Source organism: Ranitomeya imitator, chromosome 1 (assembly GCF_032444005.1).
Source record: "Ranitomeya imitator isolate aRanImi1 chromosome 1, aRanImi1.pri, whole genome shotgun sequence".
Classification (NCBI taxonomy): Eukaryota; Metazoa; Chordata; class Amphibia; order Anura; family Dendrobatidae; genus Ranitomeya; species Ranitomeya imitator.
In genome coordinates, this window is record NC_091282.1 from 104,315,786 (window position 1) to 104,340,116 (window position 24,331).

The 24,331-nt window shown below is 44.6% G+C and overlaps 1 protein-coding gene across 1 annotated transcript in view; it reads left to right on the forward strand.

Moving 5' to 3' along the window:
* The window catches only part of CWC27 (CWC27 spliceosome associated cyclophilin), a 275,764-nt gene that overhangs the window by 115,660 nt on the left and 135,773 nt on the right, over positions 1 to 24,331 (forward strand). The window contains exon 11 of the mRNA XM_069749390.1: positions 11,984 to 12,093. Coding sequence (XP_069605491.1) covers positions 11,984 to 12,093 — 110 coding nt within the window. The remainder of the gene's footprint in view (positions 1 to 11,983; positions 12,094 to 24,331) is intronic.

A 24,331-nucleotide genomic window follows, 5' to 3' on the forward strand; every position in this document is an offset into this window, starting at 1 on the left:
GGAACCCTCCCAGTTGGATAAAAAGGCTAGATTTACATGCTGCTGGCTTTATATCTAGCTTGATTTGCTGCCTATCAGCCTAGCTATGACTGATACAGTACATTGCAATACAATTTATTGTAATGTTTTATCACAGGGATTAGTGATGACTCTGAGCTTAGGTGTTATCTGAGCATGCTCGGGTACTAACCGAGAGTCTTCGACGTGCTCGAATAATAGACCCAACAGCTGCATATCTCGCGGCTGTTCAACAGTTGCAACACATGCAGGGATTGCCTGTTAGGTAGTTGAAATTAACCGCACACTCTGTGGTTTTCAAGTGATGCAAGAAAATAACGTTTATTAGATTTGGTAAAAACAAAAAAAAACGGTAAAACGTGGCAGAGTGCAGGAAAATTTCAGAGGATAGTGGCGCCAGCAGCAGGAGACCAGGCAAGGTGCGGGAGCGCCGCCACTATCCGCAATCTTAAAGCATATCGCCTTCTCCTTGAGGACTATACAGCTCATTGTGCACATCACCATGCTCAAGGAGGTATTCCTATACAGTGTACATCCATGACCGAGGCAATACTAACGATGTATTAAATAAGACCTAGGACAGGTCGAAACTTCACTCTGTTATATTTGCTCTGAAATTATCCTGCACTCTGACACTTTTTACTGTTTTTTTTTTTTTTTGTTCTCCCCAAATCTAATAGACATTATTTTCTTGCATCACTTGAAAACCTCAGAGTGTGCGGTGAATTTCAACTGAATGGACTAAGGGTCATCTGGCCCATTACACCTGCACCTCAACATAGGACAGAGTTCAGGCCATTATCTCTCTTTGTTAGGTAGTTGAACAGCCGCGAGACATGAAAACGTGGGGACTCAAACATATTATTCGAGCGCATCGATGACACTCGTTTAGCACACAAGCATACCCTGATAACATCTTTTCCGAGCACATTTGCTTATCACTAATAGGGATCAAAAAGTGTAATGCTGATGTCCTCTAGTAACTGTGGCAGGTGTCACAACTCAGGTGTTGGGGTACCCGCGACTAGGGGCTCCTTCCCTGTCCCTACCACTAGGGGGCGCCCTAGCTCACCCTATTCCCCGGGATACTTCTGAAGGTGAAGATGCCAGGGCCGCCACCTTTGCCTTATCTCCTGAATCAGCCCTTCGTTTGTTCGCTTCCCCCATCCAGGGAAGAGAGGTGCTGCCGTGCACCGTAGTACACAAACCCGATGAACAAGGCAAAACAAACAAAGGTAAACTGAAAATGCCAAGCATATAAATATTCACTCACATATAACAGAGGAATGCATCGGGGAGTGGAGGATGGGGAAAAAACAATGTAAGAGGAGGGAAGGGAATTATCACACTTATAAACCACACAACAGTCACAGATAACTCCTCCAAACTCCTCATGTAAACACCTCTACTTCAAGCCATGCAGCATAAGCTAGCTCTGACATGGGTTTGAATCAGGACCCATATTATAAAGGGGATAAAAGTGGCCAACTGAGGTCTTCTGGCTCCTTTCTGTTGCGGTGACCTTGTGACAGCAGGAGAATAACCAATGAATTGTCTTGACAATTCACCACGCGACAGATGTGAACAGAACCTAAAATATAAGCTTAATTTAAAGGGCCATCTCTGTCCAGCTCTGACCACTTGAGATAGAGCTACAGAAACAGCCTGAAGTGGCTGAGCTACATTGGTTCTTTATTCCCTTAGAAATTAATGACTGTTTCCTTAGCGCCAGTTCCAATGGTCAAAGGTTGGCAGACTTGGCTGAAATGGCAATAACCCTTTAAGGAGAACTTTATCTACTCTCTGCTGCCCTTTCTGATTTCAACAGTGTCTATCTTATGTATAAATATGCTATAGTTTGGCCAAACTTCTGTTTTATAAGTTGCTGTGAACGCTATGATCCATCATGTTCTTTAGCTGGGTACTTTGGTCACCTGCTCTCAGTAATTGACAGTTTTCTCTATATTAGAGTGCATATGAAAAACTCTATAACTTACTTAGCAGGATGGCGGTGGAGCCCGCAGATCATGAATGTGTCAGCCATCTAGATCATCGTGCCATGTGCCAGTCTTCTAGCTCATAGTGCTTGCAAAGGTTTTGAGCTTTTTGTCAAGATACATCAAGTAAACGGCTGACTTATTTTTTCTATGGAACTCTACAGCACGTTCCTCTATAACCTACAGTGGCATGTACCCTTCCTGTATTTCCCCCTCCCTTTGTCTTTAGGTGCCAGGACCCATGGCAGCAGAAAAAAAAGCATGAAAGTGACTGACTCTGGTCTACCTACAGTGGGGAAATTAAGTATTTGATACACTGTCGAATTTGCACGTTTTCCCATAGATGGAGAGGTCTGTAATTTTTATCATAGGTACACCTGTGAGAGACAGAATCTAAAAATAAAAACCAAAAAATCACATTGTATGATTTGTAAATAATTAAATTGCATTTTATTACATGAAATAAGTATTTGATCTCCTACCAATCAGCAAGAATTCTGTCTCTCACTGACCTGTTAGTTTTTCCTTAAGAAGCCCTAGTACTCTGCACTAATTACCTGTTATTAATTGCACCTGTTTGAACTCGTTACCTGTATAAAATACACCTGTCCACACAGTCAATCAATCATCATCCAACCTCCAAGACCAAACAGCTGTCTAAGGACACCAGGGACAAAATTGTAGACCTGCACAAGGCTGGGATTTGCTACAGGACAGTAGGCACGCAGCTTGATGAGAAGGCAACAGCAGTTGGCACAATTATTAGAAAATTGAAGAAACACAACATGACTATCAATCTTCCTTGGTCTGGGGCTCCATTCAAGATCTCGCCTCGTAGGGTGAAGTTGATTCTGAGAAAGGTCAGGAATCAGCCCAGAACTACACAGGGAGGAACTCGTCAATGACATGAAGAGTGCAGGGACCACAGTCTCAAACATTTAGCTAGTAACACACTACGCAATTATAGATTAAAATCCTGCAAGACACGCAAGGTCCCCCTGCTCACACCAGCACTTGTCCAGGCCCACTTGAAGTTTGCCAGTGATGATCTGGAATAATCCAGAGGAGGCATGGGTGAAGGTCATGTGGTCAGATTTGACCAAAATAGAACTTTTTTGGTATCAGCTCAACTCCAAGAATACCGTCCCAACCGTGAAGCATGGTGGGGAAAACCTAATACTTTGGGGGTGCTTTTCTGCAATGGTGACAGGATGACTGCACCGTATTGAAGAGAAGATGGATGGAGTCATGTATCTTGAAATTTTGGCCAACAGCCTCCTTCCCTCAGTAAGGGCATTGAAGATGGGTCATGGCTGGGTCTTCCACTATGAAAATGACCCGAAGCACACAACCAGGGCAACAAAGAAGTGGCTCCGTAAGAATCATTTCAAGGTCCTGGAGTGGCCTAGCCAGACTCCAGATCTGAACCCAATGGAAAATCTTTGGAGGGAGTTGAAACTCAATGTTACCAAGTGACAGCCTTGAAGCCTAAAAGATCTGGAGAAGAACTGTATGGCGGAGTGGCCACAATCCCTGCTGCAGTGTGTGCAAACTTGATCAAGAACTACAGGAAAAGTCTGACCTCTGTAATTACAAACAAAGGTTTCTGTACCAAAGTACCAAGTTCTGTACTTATTTCATGCAATAAAATGCAAATTTATGTAAAAATCATAATGTGATTTTCTGGATATTTTTTTTTTTAGATTCCGTCTCTCACACTGGAAGTGTACCTTCTATGTTGGTGGGAAAATGTGCAAAACTGGCAGTGTCTTAAATGCTCATTTTCGCCCACTGTAGGGGCAGCCAAGTGATTGGCTCTGGTCCCCTGCAGGCACCCAAGTGGGGGGGACCAAAGCAGGAAATGCTATGCTTTCCATTGCAGGATCTAATAAAAAGTATGCTAATACTTACCTGCCCTGCAGATGTGAAAAAGATACTGATTTGACATATCCATGGAGTCCATGTCTATATTGAGCCTGGCAGCTTTTCTGACACATATGGCGTTTGTAAAGTAAAAAACAAAATGTGAACGAGTGCCTGCAGTGTCCGGCTGCTTGTTTCTGCCCGTTTTGCTGCTATCAGTGGTGCAGTCACAATGAGCTTATTCTGCGCACTCTGGTGCTAAAGACTAGAGATAAGCAAACGTGTTTAGAATACGTTCGCCAGTCTCAAATTCGGCATGAACGTAGCACATTCGGAGTTGTGTTCGCGTTCATGATCATTTTTACTCAGTCGGCAAAAGTCGGTCACCGTTCGGTAAATCATGGCGTTTGCACTAATGCTTTTATATGAGTGTGGTGCTGTATGATGAGCGGGGGGATGTGTTTGATGAGGTGCGGAGAGGTTAACGGAGCATCTGAAAATATTACAGGAGTGGCACGCGCTTTTTTTTTTTTTTTTCCACTTTGTGTGTTGATTCCCGCAACCAGTCAGGGCGCAGAAACCATCCACAAAGTCATGACACAAGGTCTTCTGTGATTGGTTGCCGACATCACATGTCCCTGGCCATATAAAAAGCGGACATTTTGTTTTGCTGGCGCCATTTGCTCAGTGTCACAGTGCAGAGAGGTCACTCCTGTGCTATTGCAGGTGCTGAAAGTGAACTTGTAAGTGAAATAGATAGGATCCTGTCTTGTGTGAAATCGATCTTCCAGCATCGAAGTAGAAAAAGTGCAAAAACTGTGTGTAAAGGTACTGTCACATTAAGCGACACTACAGCGATCTAGACAACGATCCCGATCGCTGCAGCGTCGCTGTGTGGTGGCTGGAGAGCTGTCACACAGACAGCTCTTCAGCGACCAACGATGCCGGTCCCCTGGTAACCAGGGTAAACATCGGGTTACTGAGCGCAGGGCCGCGCTTAGTAACCCAATGTTTACCCTGGTTACCAGTGTAAATGTAAAAAAAAAAAAAAACACTACATACTTATATTCCGGTAAACAAACATTACATACTTACATTCCGGTGTCTGTCCCACGGCGCTGTGCTTTCCTGCACTGTCAGCTCCGGCCAGCCGTAAAGCAGAGCGGTGACGTCACCGCTGTGCTTTACAGCTGGCCGGCGCTCACAGCCAGTGCAGAGAAGCACAGCGCCGGGGGACAGACACCGGAATGTAAGTATGTAGTGTTTGTTTACCGGTATGTAAGTATGTAGTGTTTTTTTTTTTTTACGTTTACGCTGGTAACCAGGGTAAACATTGGGTTACTAAGCGCGGCCCTGCGCTTAGTAACCCGATGTTTACCCTGGTTACCAGTGAAGACATCGCTGAATCGGCGTCACACACGCCGATTCAGCGATGTCTGCGGGAGTCCAGCGACGAAATAAAGTTCTGGACTTTCTGCTCCGACCAACGATGGCACAGCAGGATCCTGATCGCTGCCTGTCTAACTGAATGATATCGCTAGCCAGGACGCTGCAACGTCACGGATCGCTAGCGATATCGTTCAGTGTGACGGTACCTTTAGTCTCCAAATTGGTTGTGCTAAACCTGTGTCACACAGCACAACGTACCTGCCCTGTGTGACCAAGCCCCAACCTAACACATGGAAATGACAGCAGCGATATTGTCTCAGTCACGATGTAGTTGCCAAGTGTAGATAAGCATGTTTACATAGTTTACCGTATTTGTTTCTTGCCATGGGGCTTTTCAAGGTGATGGTGCACTTTTTTCTTTTTATTAAATATACTTTCTAGGCATTTAGAAAAATTCCCTGTGCTCCCCTTGGTATTTTTATTTTTTTTTTGTCTTTTTTTATATCCGTTGTATAGTTCCAGAGATGTGGACTTTTTCAATTAGTGCTTTTTTTTAATCTTTATTAAGGGGGCGTGGATCATAAGATTCTCTGGGGACATGCCTTAATGAGATTGTGAACCCCACCCGATTGGTAAAAAAACAAAAAACAAATAACACTTTATAAAAAGGCCAATATCTCTGGAACCATATGGCAGGTTTAAAAAAGACAAAAAAAAACCCCGAATACTCAGGTTCGCAGGAATAAAATAAGAACAAAAACTGGACACTGGTGACAGGTCTTCTTTAAAACAGATCTGTCGCTACATTTCGCAATGCAAATTGTAAGCCTTATGTAGATCTGACAGACCAGATGAGGCTGGTGTATTTACTTTACATCACAGGAGGGGCTGGGGCATATACATCACATGAGATGCTGGGGCATATACATCACAGGAGGGGCTGGGGCATATACAACACAGGAGGGGCCGGGGGCACATACATCACAGGAGGGGCTGGGGGTGTATACATAACAGGAGTGGCTGGGGCACATACATCACAGGAGGCACTGGGGGCACATACATCCCAGGAGGGGCCGGGGCACATACATCCCAGGAGGGGCCGGGGCACATACATCACAGGAGAGGGCTGGGGCACATACATCACAGGAGGGGCTGGGGCATATACATCACAGGAGAGGGCTGGGGCACATACATCACAGGAGGGGCTGGGGTATATACATCACAGGAGAGGCTGGGGCATATACATCACAGGAGGGGCTGGGGCACATACATCACAGGAGGGGCTGGGGTATATACATCACAGGAGAGGCTGGGGCATATACATCACAGGAGGGGCTGGGGCACATACATCACAGGAGGGGCTGGGGGTGTATACATAACAGGAGTGGCTGAGGCACATACATCACAAGAGGAACAGGGGGCACATACATCACAGTAGGAGCCGGGGCACATACATCACAGGAGGGGCCGGGGCACATACATCACAAGAGGGGCTGGGGCACATACATCACAGGAGGGCCTGGGGCACATACATCACAGGAGGGGCCGGGGCACATACATCACAGGAGGCGCTGGGGCACATACATCACAGGAGGGGCCGGGGCACATACATCACAGGATGGGCCGGGGCACATACATCACAGGAGGGGCTGGGGCACATACATCACAGGAGGCGCTGGGGGCATATACATCACAGGAGGGGTCGGGGCACATATATCACAGGAGGGGCCGGGGCACATACATCACAGGAGGGGCTGGGGCCCATACATCACAGGATGGGCTGGGGCACATACATCACAGGAGGGGCCGGGGCACATACATCACAGGATGGGCTGGGGCACATACATCACAGGAGGCGCTGGGGGCATATACATCACAGGAGGGGCCGGGGCACATACATCACAGGAGGGGCCGGGGCACATACATCACAGGAGGGGCTGGGGCCCATACATCACAGGAGGGGCCGGGGCTCATACATCACAGGAGGCGCTGGGGCACATACATCACAGGAGGCGCTGGGGTGCTTTTTGTCGTCATCTGTGGTACTGCAGTGCATAGCTGGCTCCACCCACCCTGACTCCACCCACAAAGTACGTTCTGGCACTGGCCAGTGTCATGACACAATCTGTCATTGCACGCACCTTGGCGTTCAGTAGTGAGTGTTGCGTGCTTGTGCTGAGTATGAGGAGCAATTGAAGGGCCAGTGTTTTGCAGGCCACTGGCAATAGCCCTGCGGTCCCCGGGAGTCTGCCTGGGGGCTGGAGAAAGGGACATTGCAGGCCATTGTTTCCACACCCTTGGTATAGGGCAATATTATGCTATTTTCCATCCGGAGTGCATTACACTAAATCTCATTCACGTGTAGAATCCTTACAGAAATTGACCTGCAATGCAGATTCCCAGGTTTGCAGTTTGCCGATATGGGTTCCCTATGTGGCTGAATATTCCTGCACAATTTACGTTCCTTGCTTCCTTAAAAGCTTTGTCCAGTTCAATTACAACCTGGGAATAAGGCTGCTTGCTCTGCAGAATAACAAGCCTCGCATAGCTTGTGGTGCCAGGTTCCCTTTAGTGGAACACAGGGGGTTTAGTTTGGGTTGGAGTCACCCTTATTAAATCAGTCCAAAATTGTGTCCCCAATGAGATTGATATAAAGCAAAAATTGCTTATTGAGCAGCAGTAGTAGGACTAATAACTCACAGCATGTTCGTCAGACGACCCAGTCAGGATAAGTGAAAGTCAGACAATTTTTAAAGGGAACCTGTCACATCAGAAAACATTATTAACCTGTAGATATGGGGGTAATCTGCAGGTTAATAGCGTTATGAAATGCCCAGCTGCTGTACTGAAAATTATCTTTATTTTTCCTGGGAGCTGAAATCTAGTCATACAGGTGTGGCTGGACTGAGCAGTAAGCACACTACCCTACTTTGACTGACAGCCGAGCCGGCTCTGCAGCAGGTCAGAGCTGTCAGTCAGTGCCAGGCCATGCTTACAGCCGCCGCTCTTGGTGCTGTGAGTGGTGACTAATTGCTGCGGCACGCCTGCATGACTGGAAGCCGGTGACTCCTTGGAGGAATAAAGATCATTTTCTCCCGGTGCCGCACTCTCAGTAAGGTGGACGGACAGCATTCAAATGCTATGGACCTGCAGATTAACTCTATATCTTCAGGTTAATAGCCTAATCCAAGGTGACAGGTTCCCTTTAACAAGTGCCTGCCTTACCCTTATCCTGGCTGGGGTGTAGAGAGAACCTGCGGAGTTATTGCCGTAATGTTTGGAGTGTGCTCGTTTTCTTTTTTGACCCCCTTACAGCTGCTGTATGTTTGCATTTTAGTTTTACAGCAGTCGTTAAACGAGCCTTTGTTTCCTCTGTTTTGCTTCTGTGAAGTGGTGATAATAGTAGACAATTACAATATTTAGATATTCATCTTCCAGATCTTTTCTTCTTATAAGATTTCTTAGAAATCGCCCGGGATTCTAAAATCTTTCTTGGAAGTTCACCTAGTGGATATCCTGTTAAATGTTTGTTTGCTTTTCATTCTTTATAGCCATGTGCATACTGAGAAATACAAAGGGAAGCATTTCCAAAGCTTTGATATATTAAACGGGAAAGTGTCATCAGAAAATTACCTGTTGTTGAAATCAAGTTTTTAAGTGTGTTTTTTTTTTTTAAATGTACATTTATTTTAATATTCCAATGTATATAAATAAAATCCTCGTTTTTTGTAAATTTTCGTGCTGGACATTAAGGGTGTATTTCCATCTCCAATATCCTATCCCAATATGTAGTAGGTGCAATAGTAATTATATTTGCAAATACCTCTATTTAGAAATGAAGTCTAGTTCTTCAGATTCTCTGTTGTTTACCCCATGTGTAGGCATTGCAGTAGCTTAGGTATCCATGGTTACGACCACTCATATAGTGACAGCTGTTAGTGGTCATAACCATGTATGTCTAAGCTACTGCATTGCCCTGCGCATAGGGTAAGCGACATAGCGAAATATACTACGTTTTTAATTGGAGGTATTTGCTAAAATTATTATTGCACCTTTTATACACTTCCCCAAAAAATAAAGGGAACACTTAAACAACACAATGTAACCCCAAGTCAGTCACAATTCTATGAAATCACACTGTCCAGTTATGAAGCAACACGTATTGTGAATCCATTTCTCCTGCTGTTGTGCAAATGGAACAGACAACAGGTAGAAATGATAGGCAGTTAGCAACCCCTATAAAGGAGTGGTTCTGCAGGGGTGACTACAGACCATTTCTCTGTTCTCATCCTTTTTGGCAGCTGTTTTGGTCACTGCTGTCATTGCTCTCACACCTTGAGGTACTATTCAGTAGCATGAGGTGGTGTCTACAACCCAGAAAAGTTGCACAGGTAGTGCAGCTCATCCAGGATTGCACATCAATGCGAGCTAAGGCAAGAAGGATAGCTGTGTCTGTCAGCACAGTGTCCAGAGCATGAAGCAAATACCAGGAGACATGCCAGTACACCAGGAGACATGGAGGGGGCCATAGGAGGGTATCAAACCAGCATCAGGATCGCGACTTCCTCCTTTATGCAAGGAGGAATAGGAGAAGCCATGCTAGAGTCCTGCAAAATGACCTCTAGCAGGTCACTAACATCCATGTGTTTGCTCAAACTGTTGTAGGGAAGGTCATACAGGAATGTGGAGGCCACACACACTACTCTGCATCATTTCCTTTTCTTGAGGCATTTCCACTGGAGTTGGATCAGCCTGTAATTTGATTTTCCACTTTCATTTTGAGTATCATTCCAAATCCAAACCTCCATTGGGATATTAATTTTGATTTAGATTGACCACTGTTATGTTTTATTGTTCTCAACGCATTCTACTATGTAAATAATAATGATTTGCAACTGGAATATTTCATTCAGCGATATCTAGGATGTGATATTTTAGGGTTTCTTTTATATTTTTGGAGCAGTGTATATTAGGATAGGATCTTTGAGAAATACCCCTTTAAGCTAAATATTAGAATTATATCTCCTGTTGTGTAGTCATCTCCTCATCATATCTCTCTCTATATATAGATAAGATATGATCACACCATAGATAATAGTTTCTGGTCACAGCTCTCCTCCACCTCTTCCCTGCACAGTCACCTCTGCACAGATCAAAGAGCATGCCTATAACCCTCTTGTTAGCAGTCCTTGATTCACAGCCTGTCTATATGTTCCAAGGGGATCCTTTCAAACGAAAACTCTTTTACATTGGATGTCTCTTAAAGACAACTTTATTTAAAATAGAAGCTCCCTGTCCTTGACAATCAGCTGTTAACGAATGTGGTCACCTCATGAGAAAAGTGGCGTTACATGGCAGACACGATAGTAAAAAACTGGTGCTGCTATTACTAAGGGACTCGCAGGACCCCAGCCATGATGACATTTATATACCCTAAATGTATGAACAATGAAATGCCTTAAAGAGACAACCACTTTAAGGTTTTTTTTCTTTTACTGATGACTGTAATGTTTTCTGATTTGAAAGGATGAGTCTTTCTTGGTCGTTCAGGACTCAGCAGTTTGCCCACAAGATTTTTATACTCCTGACTAGAGTTAACTAAAGCGATTCGGGCTGCCCCGCTCTTGTCCTGGTTCAGTCCGGTTCTCCTTTGCATCTCGACAAGTCTTCACTTCTGTTCCCGGCATCCAGTAAGTGACTAGGCCTTCAGGAGCGTCTTGACATTTTGGGACCAAAGAAATGCAAAGTCACCCTGAATGCCGGTCTGATGATGATGGGCACAGAAGTGAAGACTGTGACATTCTGAGGCTCAGACTGATCCTCCGAGACAGCAGAACCAGGGCAACATGAATCAATGATAAACTTACCTGGAGCAGCCAGTGCCAGGCAGCAGCTGCCAAGGCAAACAGGATCATGGGGTGCATTAAAAGAGGTCTGGATACACATGATGAGAGCATTATACTGCCTCTGTACAAATCCCTAGTTAGACCGCACATGGAGTACTGTGTCCAGTTTTGGGCACCAGTGCTCAGGAAGGATATAATGGAACTAGAGAGAGTACAAAGGAGGGCAACAAAATTAATAAAGGGGATGGGAGAACTACAATACCCAGATAGATTAGCGAAATTAGGATTATTTAGTCTAGAAAAAAGACGACTGAGGGGCGATCTAATAACCATGTATAAGTATATAAGGGGACAATACAAATATCTCGCTGAGGATCTGTTTATACCAAGGAAGGTGACGGGCACAAGGGGGCATTCTTTGCGTCTGGAGGAGAGAAGGTTTTTCCACCAACATAGAAGAGGATTCTTTACTGTTAGGGCAGTGAGAATCTGGAATTGCTTGCCTGAGGAGGTGGTGATGGCGAACTCAGTCGAGGGGTTCAAGAGAGGCCTGGATGTCTTCCTGGAGCAGAACAATATTGTATCATACAATTATTAGGTTCTGTAGAAGGACGTAGATCTGGGGATTTATTATGATGGAATATAGGCTGAACTGGATGGACAAATGTCTTTTTTCGGCCTTACTAACTATGTTACTATGTTACTAATGTGCTCATCTCTACTTCTGACCTGAATTAGATTTTTTTTTTATGATCGTGATTGATAAAGAAGTCCTTAATTTCTTAAGTGTTGCAGTTTACTTACGGTATATGTTTCTTACATTTGTTCCCATTTATTTATTTATTTATTTTTTTGCTATATTTCCTCTAGCGAAGAATTGCGAAAAGAAGCACGTCAGCTAAAACGAGAACTCAACGCAGCCAAAAGAAAAAGGGAAGATGAGGCAAAAGAATCTGAAAAGGAAAAGGAAGCAAAAGAGGGTAAACTACTTTTTGTTGTATAAATTTAAAGAGAGTGGCCACTACTTTATTTATTTATTTTTTTATTGATGGCGATGGTGCCTGGTGTTGCACCCCCAACATTCACTATCCTAAGTTCATCAGTATGTGACTGTTGGTGGTGTGACACCCGGCATCCATGCTGCTGGAGCACGGTGGCTGTGGCAGAACTATGGTGTCCGCACACGTCAGTAGACCCTGCGCACATGTCAGTAGACCCTGCGCACATGTCAGTAGACCCTGCGCACATGTCAGTAGACCCTGCGCACATGTCAGTAGGCCCTGCGCACATGTCAGTAGTCCCTGCCCACATGTCAGTAGGTGTTGCACACATGTCAGTAGGCCCTGCCCACATGTCAGTAGGCGTTGCGCACATGTCAGTAGGCCCTGCGCACATGTCAGTAGGCCCTGCGCACATGTCAGTAGGCCCTGCCCACATGTCAGTAGCCCCTGCCCAGATGTCAGTAGGCCCTGCCCACATCCCTCTGTCTCTTTATCTAATCCCAGACAGACTTGATGATGAAAAAAATCAGCCATGTTATCTCTTCCTCTACTAAAGGTACCTTCACACTGAACGATATCGCTAGCGATCTGTGACGTTGCAGCGTCCTGGCTAGCGATATCGTTCAGTTTGACACGGAGCAGCGATCAGGATCCTGCTGTGATGTCGTTGGTCGCTGCAGAAAGTCCAGCACTTTATTTCGTCGCTGGACTCCCTGCAGACATCGCTGAATCGGCGTGTGTGACGCCGATTCAGCGATGTCTTCACTGGTAACCAGGGTAAACATCGGGTTACTAAGCGCAGGGCCGCGCTTAGTAACCCGATGTTTACCCTGGTTACCAGCGTAAAAGTTAAAAAAGTCAAACACTACATACTTACCTTCACTGTCTGTCCCCGGCGCTCTGCTTCTCTGCACTGGCTGTGAGCGCCGGCCAGCCGGAAAGCACAGCGGTGACGTCACCGCTCTGCTTTCCGGCCGCTGTGCTCACAGTCAGTGCAGGAAAGCAGAGCGCCGGGGACAGACAGCGGAAGGTAAGTATGTAGTGTTTGTTTTTTTTACTTTTACAATGGTAACCAGGGTAAACATCGGGTTACTAAGCGCGGCCCTGCGCTTAGTAACCCGATGTTTACCCTGGTTACCGGCATCGTTGGTCGCTGGAGAACTGTCTGTGTGACAGCTCTCCAGTGACCAAACAGCGACGCTGCAGCGATCGACATCGTTGTCGGTATCGCTGCAGCGTTGCTTAGTGTGAAGGTACCTTTACAGATATAGGGCTAATCTGCAGGTAAATAGGTAAATCCTGTGTTTGATCCTTGATTTGACACACAAACACACACTGTAGAGGAGGCTGTTAATCAAAGCACCAAGGAGTGATTGCAACTTGTGCACTGTATAGTGGCTGTAATCTCTCCCTGAACCGCCCCAATCACTGGAAGAGAGGGTATGAAGGGTGAATAAAACTCCCATTTTCTCCAAGCCAGCACATTTCCAGTAATCTGGCTACCCAGGGTGTTAAAAGCTGTTTACCTGCAGATTAACCCTATGTCTGCAGGTAAAAAGCATTTCTCGAGGTGACAGGACAATGACATTGGCTGTACCTTTAGGGTGGTTGTTCTGCTACAGAATAGCTTTGTTACATGATGGATAAGGGTACCGTCACACTGAAACGACGCTGCAGCGATACGACAATGATGTCCATCGCTGCAGCGTCGCTGTTTGGTCGCTGGAGAGCTGTCACACAGACAGCTCTCCAGCGACCAACGATCCCGAAGTCCCCTGGTAACCAGGGTAAACATCGGGTTACTAAGCGCAGGGCCGCGCTTAGTAACCCGATGTTTACCCTGGTTACCAGCGTAAACGTAAAAAAAAAAAAACACTACATACTTACATTCCGTGTCTGTCCTCCGGCGCTCTGCTTTCCTCTGCACTGTCAGCGCCGGTCAGCCGGAAAGCAGAGCGGTGACGTCTGGCTGGCCGGCGCTCACAGCCAGTGCAGAGAAGCACAGCGCCGGAGGACAGACACGGAAGGTAAGTATGTAGTGTTTGTTTTTTTACGTTTACGCTGGTAACCAGGGTAAACATCGGGTTACTAAGCGCGGCCCTGCGCTTAGTAACCCGATGTTTACCCTGGTTACCAGTGAAGACATCGCTGAATCGGCGTCACACATGCCGATTCAGCGATGTCAGCGGGAGATCCAGCGACGAAAGAAAGTTTCAAACGATCTGCTACGACGTACGATTCTCAGCGGGGTCCCTGATCGCAGTAGCGTGTCAGACACAGCAGATCGTAACGATATCGCTGGAACGTCACGGATCGTGCCGTCCTAGCGATCAAAGTGCCACTGTGTGACGGTACCCTAACTCTCTGCCTTTGTGCAGGTGTGCCTTGGTGAATTGACGATTTAAAGGCTAAAGGTACCGTCACACATAACGATATCGTTAACGATATCGTTGCTTTTTGTGACGTAGCAACGATATCGTTAAGGAAATCGTTATGTGTGACAGCGACCAACGATCAGGCCCCTGCTGGGAGATCGTTGGTCGCTGAGGAAAGTCCAGAACTTTATTTTGTCGCTGGATCTCCCGCTGACATCGCTGGATCGGCGTGTGTGACGCCGATCCAGCGATGTCTTCACTGGTAACCAGGGTAAACATCGGGTTACTAAGCGCAGGGCCGCGCTTAGTAACCCGATGTTTACCCTGGTTACCAGCATAAACGTTAAAAAAACAAACACTACATACTTACCTTCAGCTGTCTGTCCCCGGCGCTCTGCTTCTCTGCACTCCTCCTGCATCCTGTGTCAGCGCCAGCCAGCCGGAAAGCACAGCGGTGACGTCACCGCTCTGCTTTCCGGCTGACCGGCGCTGACAGTGCAGAGGAAAGCAGAGCGCCGGAGGACAGACAGCGGAAGGTAAGTATGTAGTGTTTGTTTTTTTTACTTTTGCGCTTAGTAACCCGATGTTTACCCTGGTTACCAGGGGACTTGGCATAGTTGGTCGCTGGAGAGCTGTCTGTGTGACAGCTCTCCAGCGACCAAACAGCGACGCTGCAGCGATTGACATCGTTGTCGGTATCGCTGCAGCGTCGCTTAGTGTGAAGGTACCTTAAGTAACCCGATGTTTACCCTGGTTACCGGGGACCTCGGGATCGTCGGTCGCTGGAGAGCTGTTTGTGTGACAGCTCTCCAGCGACCAAACAGCGACGCTGCAGCGATCGACATCGTTGTCGGTATCGCTGCAGCGTCGCTGAGTATGAAGGTACCTTAAGAGCGGTCACCTTGAATATTGATGTGATTTAGATCTTCTCACTTTGCATTTTGTTAATCGGGTATTATCACATATTTTTTTTTAAAGCATTCGTACGTTGCAGTGTTTTTTTCCACAAATGCTTAAATGCAGTGAAAATATAATTATTTATTTATTTTTATTTTCCATGTAGCTCTCTATATGAAAAAAAATTCTGAAATCTTGCATTTTTCTCTTTGACCACTGAGCATCAAAATTCATATATACCTTTATAGGAGTGATGAGGAGGATTTAGTGGTGGGACTTATCACTCCCACTCCCGCTCCAGTACACATAGTACTGGAGGCTTAGCCAGTTCTGCTTAGTGACATTGCCTCATTACAGACACAGAGAAGGCTGAAGGAAAAGCTTCAGAGAGGGACACGGCCTCCAGACTGCTGTGTTTCTAAGAAAGTTATGCACAGCGGTTAAATGTGCTAAATGTTGCTAGAGGACCAAGCCCGCATACATCCCTGGCAGCGTGAGTCACTAGTTAGCGCCTAGCCGGGCAAGTCTTTGTTGTTTTTTGGTTGCTTTACTATTTGCTACATTTCTGCTGAAAATAAAACCCTATGTTTTCCTGATATGGACTGTGTCTGCCATGCTGCGTTACAATAGATATACACCTTATACATACAAATCTCACAAAGGATCCACCATTCACAATAGTTGATGGTCACTGGTCCCCACATTAAGCAAAAAAAAATCTCTCATTCAAGTCAATGGGGGGAATTTATCATTTGTTTTACGTTTGCTTTGTGGCACAAAAAAAGCCATGAATTTTTGCTAATGCTGCGTTAACTTTGAAATTTGAACCGGCATTATGTTATAATGAGTGGCAGAGCTCGTGCCCAACATAAGGGGCAGCAAGTATAGTTACCGGACGATATTTGTCATTGGATATGTTGTACATCTATACCAGGTCACAGAGCGCCCGTCTTAATTCAGAGGGAAATGTATTAGATACATCTGATGGTGTTTGTGGTGCATGCAGCTGACAGACCTCTAAATGCTGAGAATGGAAAGTAAAGCAATATGGCCATCCTCATATTCATCAACAGAAAAGAGAATCAAAAAATACTTCAATTAGAAAACGAAAACAGTTGAAAAAAAAAATTCTCTAATAAAAAAACAACAACAATATAGTTAATTGCTGCCTGGAAATCATACAATGTGCTGTGAACAGAGCCTTTAACACTTTATATTTAGAAGGGAAAAGCAGTTTAATAACATTTGTCATTATTAAGCCCCACTCAAGCGTTTTGTTTTTTGTCAGCGCTGAAGTGGTGCTTTAAATAAAAGCCCCCTGCCTCCAGTCACATACACTCCCTCCAGCGTCTTCACCGTTTTTCGGCACCTCTCCCGTTCCGCCGCGCCATCTTGTGCCCTTAACTTCTGACTTCCAGTCACAAGCTCTCACTACAAGTCGTTTGAGAACTAGAATAAGACCAGAACAAGGCTCTCATACACTTGTATTGAAAGTGTCCTCCGCGCCGCTCCATGGTCACTTTTCGCCAGAGACCAACAGAGGCGACGCTGGAAAACGATGAAGGTGGCGGCAGGTGACTGAGATAGGGGAATTTATACTTAAAGCACCACTCCAACAGCGCAATAAGAAAAAAAAAAACGCTGGAGTGGTGCTTTAAGCTTGAAATTCTCATTGGTGCATACATACATGCTAGCCACCTTAGGGAGAGACCCAAGTTGGGCTAAATGTAGCGGGACGAAAGAGACCGAAAAGCCCTCTACTTAAAGGAAATACATAGTGGATGCTTTCCTGAAACGGAAAGTACTTGCAAGCAGCATAATACAAAGAATAGCAGGTTTACCCAGAATCCTTTGCAGTAGGCGGAGCATAGGCAGACAGATGGATATTAAAGTGACTGTTTTACCAGTCGCCATCACCAGGAAAGTTGCGGCTAGCCATAGTTTTCAGTCCACATTCTGTATTTCGTCAGTATTTTACATCCGTGTTTCTAAGCCCAAACCAGAAGTGGGTGATAAATGGCGATGGGCTTTTTTTTGCTCCACTCCCAATTTTGTCTTAGAAATACTAATGTAAAATACTGAGCAAATACTGAAGGTGGCCGTACTATGTAGCTACCAGCCCCACATCAGTGTAGTGTTGCATTTAAACAGCCCCATCATGGCCGGTAAATGGTTGGCTACTAGTGATGAGCGAGTATGCTCGTTACTCGAGATTTCCGAGCATGCTCAGGTGTTCTCCGGGTATTTTGGGCGTGCTTGGAAATTGTTTGAGTTGCCTCAGCTGCATGATTTGCGGCTGTTAGAACCTGAATATACAGTGGGGCAAAAAAGTATTTAGTCAGTCAGCAATAGTGCAAGTTCCACCACTTAAAAAGATGAGAGGCGTCTGTAATTTACATCATAGGTAGACCTCAACTATGGGAGACAAACTGAGAAAAAAAAATCCAGAAAATCACATTGTCTGTTTTTTTAACATTTTATTTGCATATTATGGTGGAAAATAAGTATTTGGTCAGAAACAAAATTTCATCTCAATACTTTGTAATATATCCTTTGTTGGCAATGACAGAGGTCAAACGTTTTCTGTAAGTCTTCACAAGGTTGCCACACACTGTTGTTGGTATGTTGGCCCATTCCTCCATGCAGATCTCCTCTAGAGCAGTGATGTTTTTGGCTTTTCGCTTGGCAACACGGACTTTCAACTCCCTCCAAAGGTTTTCTATAGGGTTGAGATCTGGAGACTGGCTAGGCCACTCCAGGACCTTGAAATGCTTCTTACGAAGCCACTCCTTCGTTGCCCTGGCGGTGTGCTTTGGATCATTGTCATGTTGAAAGACCCATCCACGTTTCATCTTCAATGCCCTTGCTGATGGAAGGAGGTTTGCACTCAAAATCTCACGATATATGGCCCCATTCATTCTTTCATGTACCCGGATCAGTCGTCCTGACCCCTTTGCAGAGAAACAGCCCCAAAGCATGATGTTTCCACCACCATGCTTTACAGTAGGTATAGTGTTTGATGGATGCAACTCAGTATTCTTTTTCCTCCAAACACGACAAGTTGTGTTTCTACCAAACAGTTCGTTTGGTTTCATCAGACCATAGGACATTCTCCCAAAACTCCTCTGGATCATCCAAATGCTCTCTAGCAAACTTCAGATGGGCCCGGACATGTACTGGCTTAAGCAGTGGGACACGTCTGGCACTGCAGGATCTGAGTCCATGGTGGCGTAGTGTGTTACTTATGGTAGGCCTTGTTACATTGGTCCCAGCTCTCTGCAGTTCATTCACTAGGTCCCCCCGCGTGGTTCTGGGATTTTTGCTCACCGTTCTTGTGATCATTCTGACCCCACGGGGTGGGATTTTGCGTGGAGCCCCAGATCGAGGGAGATTATCAGTGGTCTTGTATGTCTTCCATTTTCTAATTACTGCTCCCACTGTTGATTTCTTCACTCCAAGCTGGTTGGCTATTGCAGATTCAGTCTTCCCAGCCTGGTGCAGGGCTACAATTTTGTTTCTGGTGTCCTTTGACAGCTCTTTGGTCTTCACCATAGTGGAGTTTGGAGTCAGACTGTTTGAGGGTGTGCACAGGTGTCTTTTTATACTGATAACAAGTTTAAACAGGTGCCATTACTACAGGTAATGAGTGGAGGAAAGAGGAGACTCTTAAAGAAGAAGTTACAGGTCTGTGAGAGCCAGAAATCTTGATTGTTTGTTTCTGACCAAATACTTATTTTCCACCATAATATGCAAAAAAAATTATAAAAAAAACAGACAATGTGATTTTCTGGATTTTTTTTCTCAGTTTGTCTCCCATAGTTGAGGTCTACCTATGATGTAAATTACAGACGCCTCTCATCTTTTTAAGTGGTGGAACTTGCACTATTGCTGACTGACTAAATACTTTTTTGCCCCACTGTATGCAGGGATTGCCTTTTTGTTAGGGAATCCCCACATGTATTCAGGCTGTCTAGCAGCCACAAATCATGCAGCTGTGGGGACTCAAACATAATATACGAGTGCACTCAAAATACTCGGAGAACACCTGAGCATGCTCGGAAATCTCGAGTATCAAGCACACTCGCTCATCACTATTGGCTACATATAAGAAGAGGGGACGGGAAGAAAAACATTAGACTCGAACAAAGACGACCCAGGAAAACATACTCAGAAGGGAGGTAAGAACATTTCTAAAACAATCCACAGTGAGGAGATTGGAACAAAACAAAATCCTCTAAACTTCATGCTCGCAAACGCCAGAAGCCTGACAAACAAGATGGAAGAACTAGAAGCAGAAATATCTACAGGTAACTTTGACATAGTGGGAATAACCGAGACATGGTTAGATGAAAGCTATGACTGGGCAGTTAACTTACAGGGTTACAGTCTGTTTAGAAAGGATCGTAAAAATCGGAGAGGAGGAGGGGTTTGTCTCTATGTAAAGTCTTGTCTAAAGTCCACTTTAAGGGAGGATATTAGCGAAGGGAATGAGGATGTCGAGTCCATATGGGTCGAAATTCATGGAGGGAAAAATGGTAACAAAATTCTCATTGGGGTCTGTTACAAACCCCCAAATATAACAGAAACCATGGAAAGTCTACTTCTAAAGCAGATAGATGAAGCTGCAACCCATAATGAGGTCCTGGTTATGGGGGACTTTAACTACCCGGATATTAACTGGGAAACAGAAACCTGTGAAACCCATAAAGGCAACAGGTTTCTGCTAATAACCAAGAAAAATTATCTTTCACAATTGGTGCAGAATCCAACCAGAGGAGCAGCACTTTTAGACCTAATACTATCTAATAGACCTGACAGAATAACAAATCTGCAGGTGGTCGGGCATCTAGGAAATAGCGACCACAATATTGTGCAGTTTCACCTGTCTTTCACTAGGGGGACTTGTCAGGGAGTCACAAAAACACTGAACTTTAGGAAGGCAAAGTTTGACCAGCTTAGAGATGCCCTTAATCTGGTAGACTGGGACAATATCCTCAGAAATGAGAATACAGATAATAAATGGGAAATGTTTAAGAACATCCTAAATAGGCAGTGTAAGCGGTTTATACCTTGTGGGAATAAAAGGACTAGAAATAGGAAAAACCCAATGTGGCTAAACAAAGAAGTAAGACAGGCAATTAACAGTAAAAAGAAAGCATTTGCACTACTAAAGCAGGATGGCACCATTGAAGCTCTAAAAAACTATAGGGAGAAAAATACTTTATCTAAAAAACTAATTAAAGCTGCCAAAAAGGAAACAGAGAAGCACATTGCGAAGGAGAGTAAAACTAATCCCAAACTGTTCTTCAACTATATCAATAGTAAAAGAATAAAAACTGAAAATGTAGGCCCCTTAAAAAATAGTGAGGAAAGAATGGTTGTAGATGACGAGGAAAAAGCTAACATATTAAACACCTTCTTCTCCACGGTATTCACGGTGGAAAATGAAATGCTAGGTGAAATCCCAAGAAACAATGAAAACCCTATATTAAGGGTCACCAATCTAACCCAAGAAGAGGTGCGAAACCGGCTAAATAAGATTAAAATAGATAAATCTCCGGGTCCGGATGGCATACACCCACGAGTACTAAGAGAACTAAGTAATGTAATAGATAAACCATTATTTCTTATTTTTAGTGACTCTATAGCGACAGGGTCTGTTCCGCAGGATTGGCGCATAGCAAATGTGGTGCCAATATTCAAAAAGGGCTCTAAAAGTGAACCTGGAAATTATAGGCCAGTAAGTCTAACCTCTATTGTTGGTAAAATATTTGAAGGGTTTCTGAGGAATGTTATTCTGGATTATCTCAAGGAGAATAACTGTTTAACTCCATATCAGCATGGGTTTATGAGAAATCGCTCCTGTCAAACCAATCTAATCAGTTTTTATGAAGAGGTAAGCTATAGACTGGACCACGGTGAGTCATTGGACGTGGTATATCTCGATTTTTCCAAAGCGTTTGATACCGTGCCGCACAAGAGGTTGGTACACAAAATGAGAATGCTTGGTCTGGGGGAAAATGTGTGTAAATGGGTTAGTAACTGGCTTAGTGATAGAAAGCAGAGGGTGGTTATAAATGGTATAGTCTCTAACTGGGTCGCTGTGACCAGTGGGGTACCGCAGGGGTCAGTATTGGGACCTGTTCTCTTCAACATATTCATTAATGATCTGGTAGAAGGTTTACACAGTAAAATATCGATATTTGCAGATGATACAAAACTATGTAAAGCAGTTAATACAAGAGAAGATAGTATTCTGCTACAGATGGATCTGGATAAGTTGGAAACTTGGGCTGAAAGGTGGCAGATGAGGTTTAACAATGATAAATGTAAGGTTATACACATGGGAAGAGGGAATCAATATCACCATTACACACTGAACGGGAAACCACTGGGTAAATCTGACAGGGAGAAGGACTTGGGGATCCTAGTTAATGATAAACTTACCTGGAGCAGCCAGTGCCAGGCAGCAGCTGCCAAGGCAAACAGGATCATGGGGTGCATTAAAAGAGGTCTGGATACACATGATGAGAGCATTATACTGCCTCTGTACAAATCCCTAGTTAGACCGCACATGGAGTACTGTGTCCAGTTTTGGGCACCGGTGCTCAGGAAGGATATAATGGAACTAGAGAGAGTACAAAGGAGGGCAACAAAATTAATAAAGGGGATGGGAGAACTACAATACCCAGATAGATTAGCGAAATTAGGATTATTTAGTCTAGAAAAAAGACGACTGAGGGGCGATCTAATAACCATGTATAAGTATATAAGGGGACAATACAAATATCTCGCTGAGGATCTGTTTATACCAAGGAAGGTGACGGGCACAAGGGGGCATTCTTTGCGTCTGGAGGAGAGAAGGTTTTTCCACCAACATAGAAGAGGATTCTTTACTGTTAGGGCAGTGAGAATCTGGAATTGCTTGCCTGAGGAGGTGGTGATGGCGAACTCAGTCGAGGGGTTCAAGAGAGGCATGGATGTCTTCCTGGAGCAGAACAATATTGTATCATACAATTATTAGGTTCTGTAGAAGGACGTAGATCTGGGTATTTATTATGATGGAATATAGGCTGAACTGGATGGACAAATGTCTTTTTTCGGCCTTACTAACTATGTTACTATGTTACATATAAGCCGATTGCCCGACGTTTAATATCCTTATTAGACAGGCCGATCGCGCTCTGTGGTCGGAACGATGGTTAGTACAAGATGAATAGAATATTTTTGTTCTCAGCACCACATGTCCTGTTTGCAAAGGACAAAGTGCTGCCGAGTGATTATCTTTAAGCCAACTTTTATAATCCTTTCACCCAACGATTGAGCGTTTTGCCCTTTTGTCGGGTGATTGCCAGTCTGTTTTGACCGATAATCGAGAAGCGAATGCTCATTCCACGTTATCGTTCAGTGTAAACAGGCCCTTACTCTGACGTCGTTTTGTCTCTGCCTTTATTCATAAATGGATACAATGGCATTCATTTTGATTTATCACTTTATTTTCTTTCCTGCAGTATCTATCCCATCTGCATCTGACCTGTAACATTAGGTTACTTGTATTTCTGCTAATAATAACTCCCTGGAATTTCTTGCTATTTTTGTTTTCTCAGAAGGATAATATTTTCAGATTGGATACTCCGTCCCGAATACTTGGCCTTGACGTTTTGTTTTGTAACAGAGTAAATAGTCATGATTATATATAACTTGCACCATGAATTCTTTTATAGCACCTGGTTTTAATGAGCAAATAACTTCCTTTTTACTTTATTTTATAACACATGCTAGTAAGTTAAAGGCGTTGTGTCCGCAAGGTCGTTGTTGGCATATTACTGGTCCAATGTATGGACAAAATCATTGGCATACATATATCACTGAATTCAGGGTTTTCATTCAGTCCCATCGCCCCCGGTGTACAGCATCCGGCCCCTCGATGTGCCGCACTGCGTAATACTTGTGACAGAATGGCTCATGGTAAAGATCTCTGTGAAGCCAGCGCAGTCCTGTAATAGGACGTCACCGCTGTGTCAAGTCAGTTCTTAGTAACATAGTAACATAGTTAGTAAGGCCGAAAAAAGACATTTGTCCATCCAGTTCAGCCTATATTCCATTATAATAAATACCCAGATCTACGTCCTTCTACAGAACCTAATAATTGTATGATACAATATTGTTCTGCTCCAGGAAGACATCCAGGCCTCTCTTGAACCCCTCGACTGAGTTCGCCATCACCACCTCCTCAGGCAAGCAATTCCAGATTCTCACTGCCCTAACAGTAAAGAATCCTCTTCTATGTTGGTGGAAAAACCTTCTCTCCTCCAGACGCAAAGAATGCCCCCTTGTGCCCGTCACCTTCCTTGGTATAAACAGATCCTCAGCGAGATATTTGTATTGTCCCCTTATATACTTATATATGGTTATTAGATCGCCCCTCAGTCGTCTTTTTTCTAGACTAAATAATCCTAATTTCGCTAATCTATCTGGGTATTGTAGTTCTCCCATCCCCTTTATTAATTTTGTTGCCCTCCTTTGTACTCTCTCTAGTTCCATTATATCCTTCCTGAGCACCGGTGCCCAAAACTGGACACAGTACTCCATGTGCGGTCTAACTAGGGATTTGTACAGAGGCAGTATAATGCTCTCATCATGTGTATCCAGACCTCTTTTAATGCACCCCATGATCCTGTTTGCCTTGGCAGCTGCTGCCTGGCACTGGCTGCTCCAGGTAAGTTTATCATTAACTAGGATCCCCAAGTCCTTCTCCCTGTCAGATTTACCCAGTGGTTTCCCGTTCAGTGTGTAATGGTGATATTGATTCCCTCTTCCCATGTGTATAACCTTACATTTATCATTGTTAAACCTCATCTGCCACCTTTCAGCCCAAGTTTCCAACTTATCCAGATCCATCTGTAGCAGAATACGATCTTCTCTTCTTGACATGTATTCTCCCT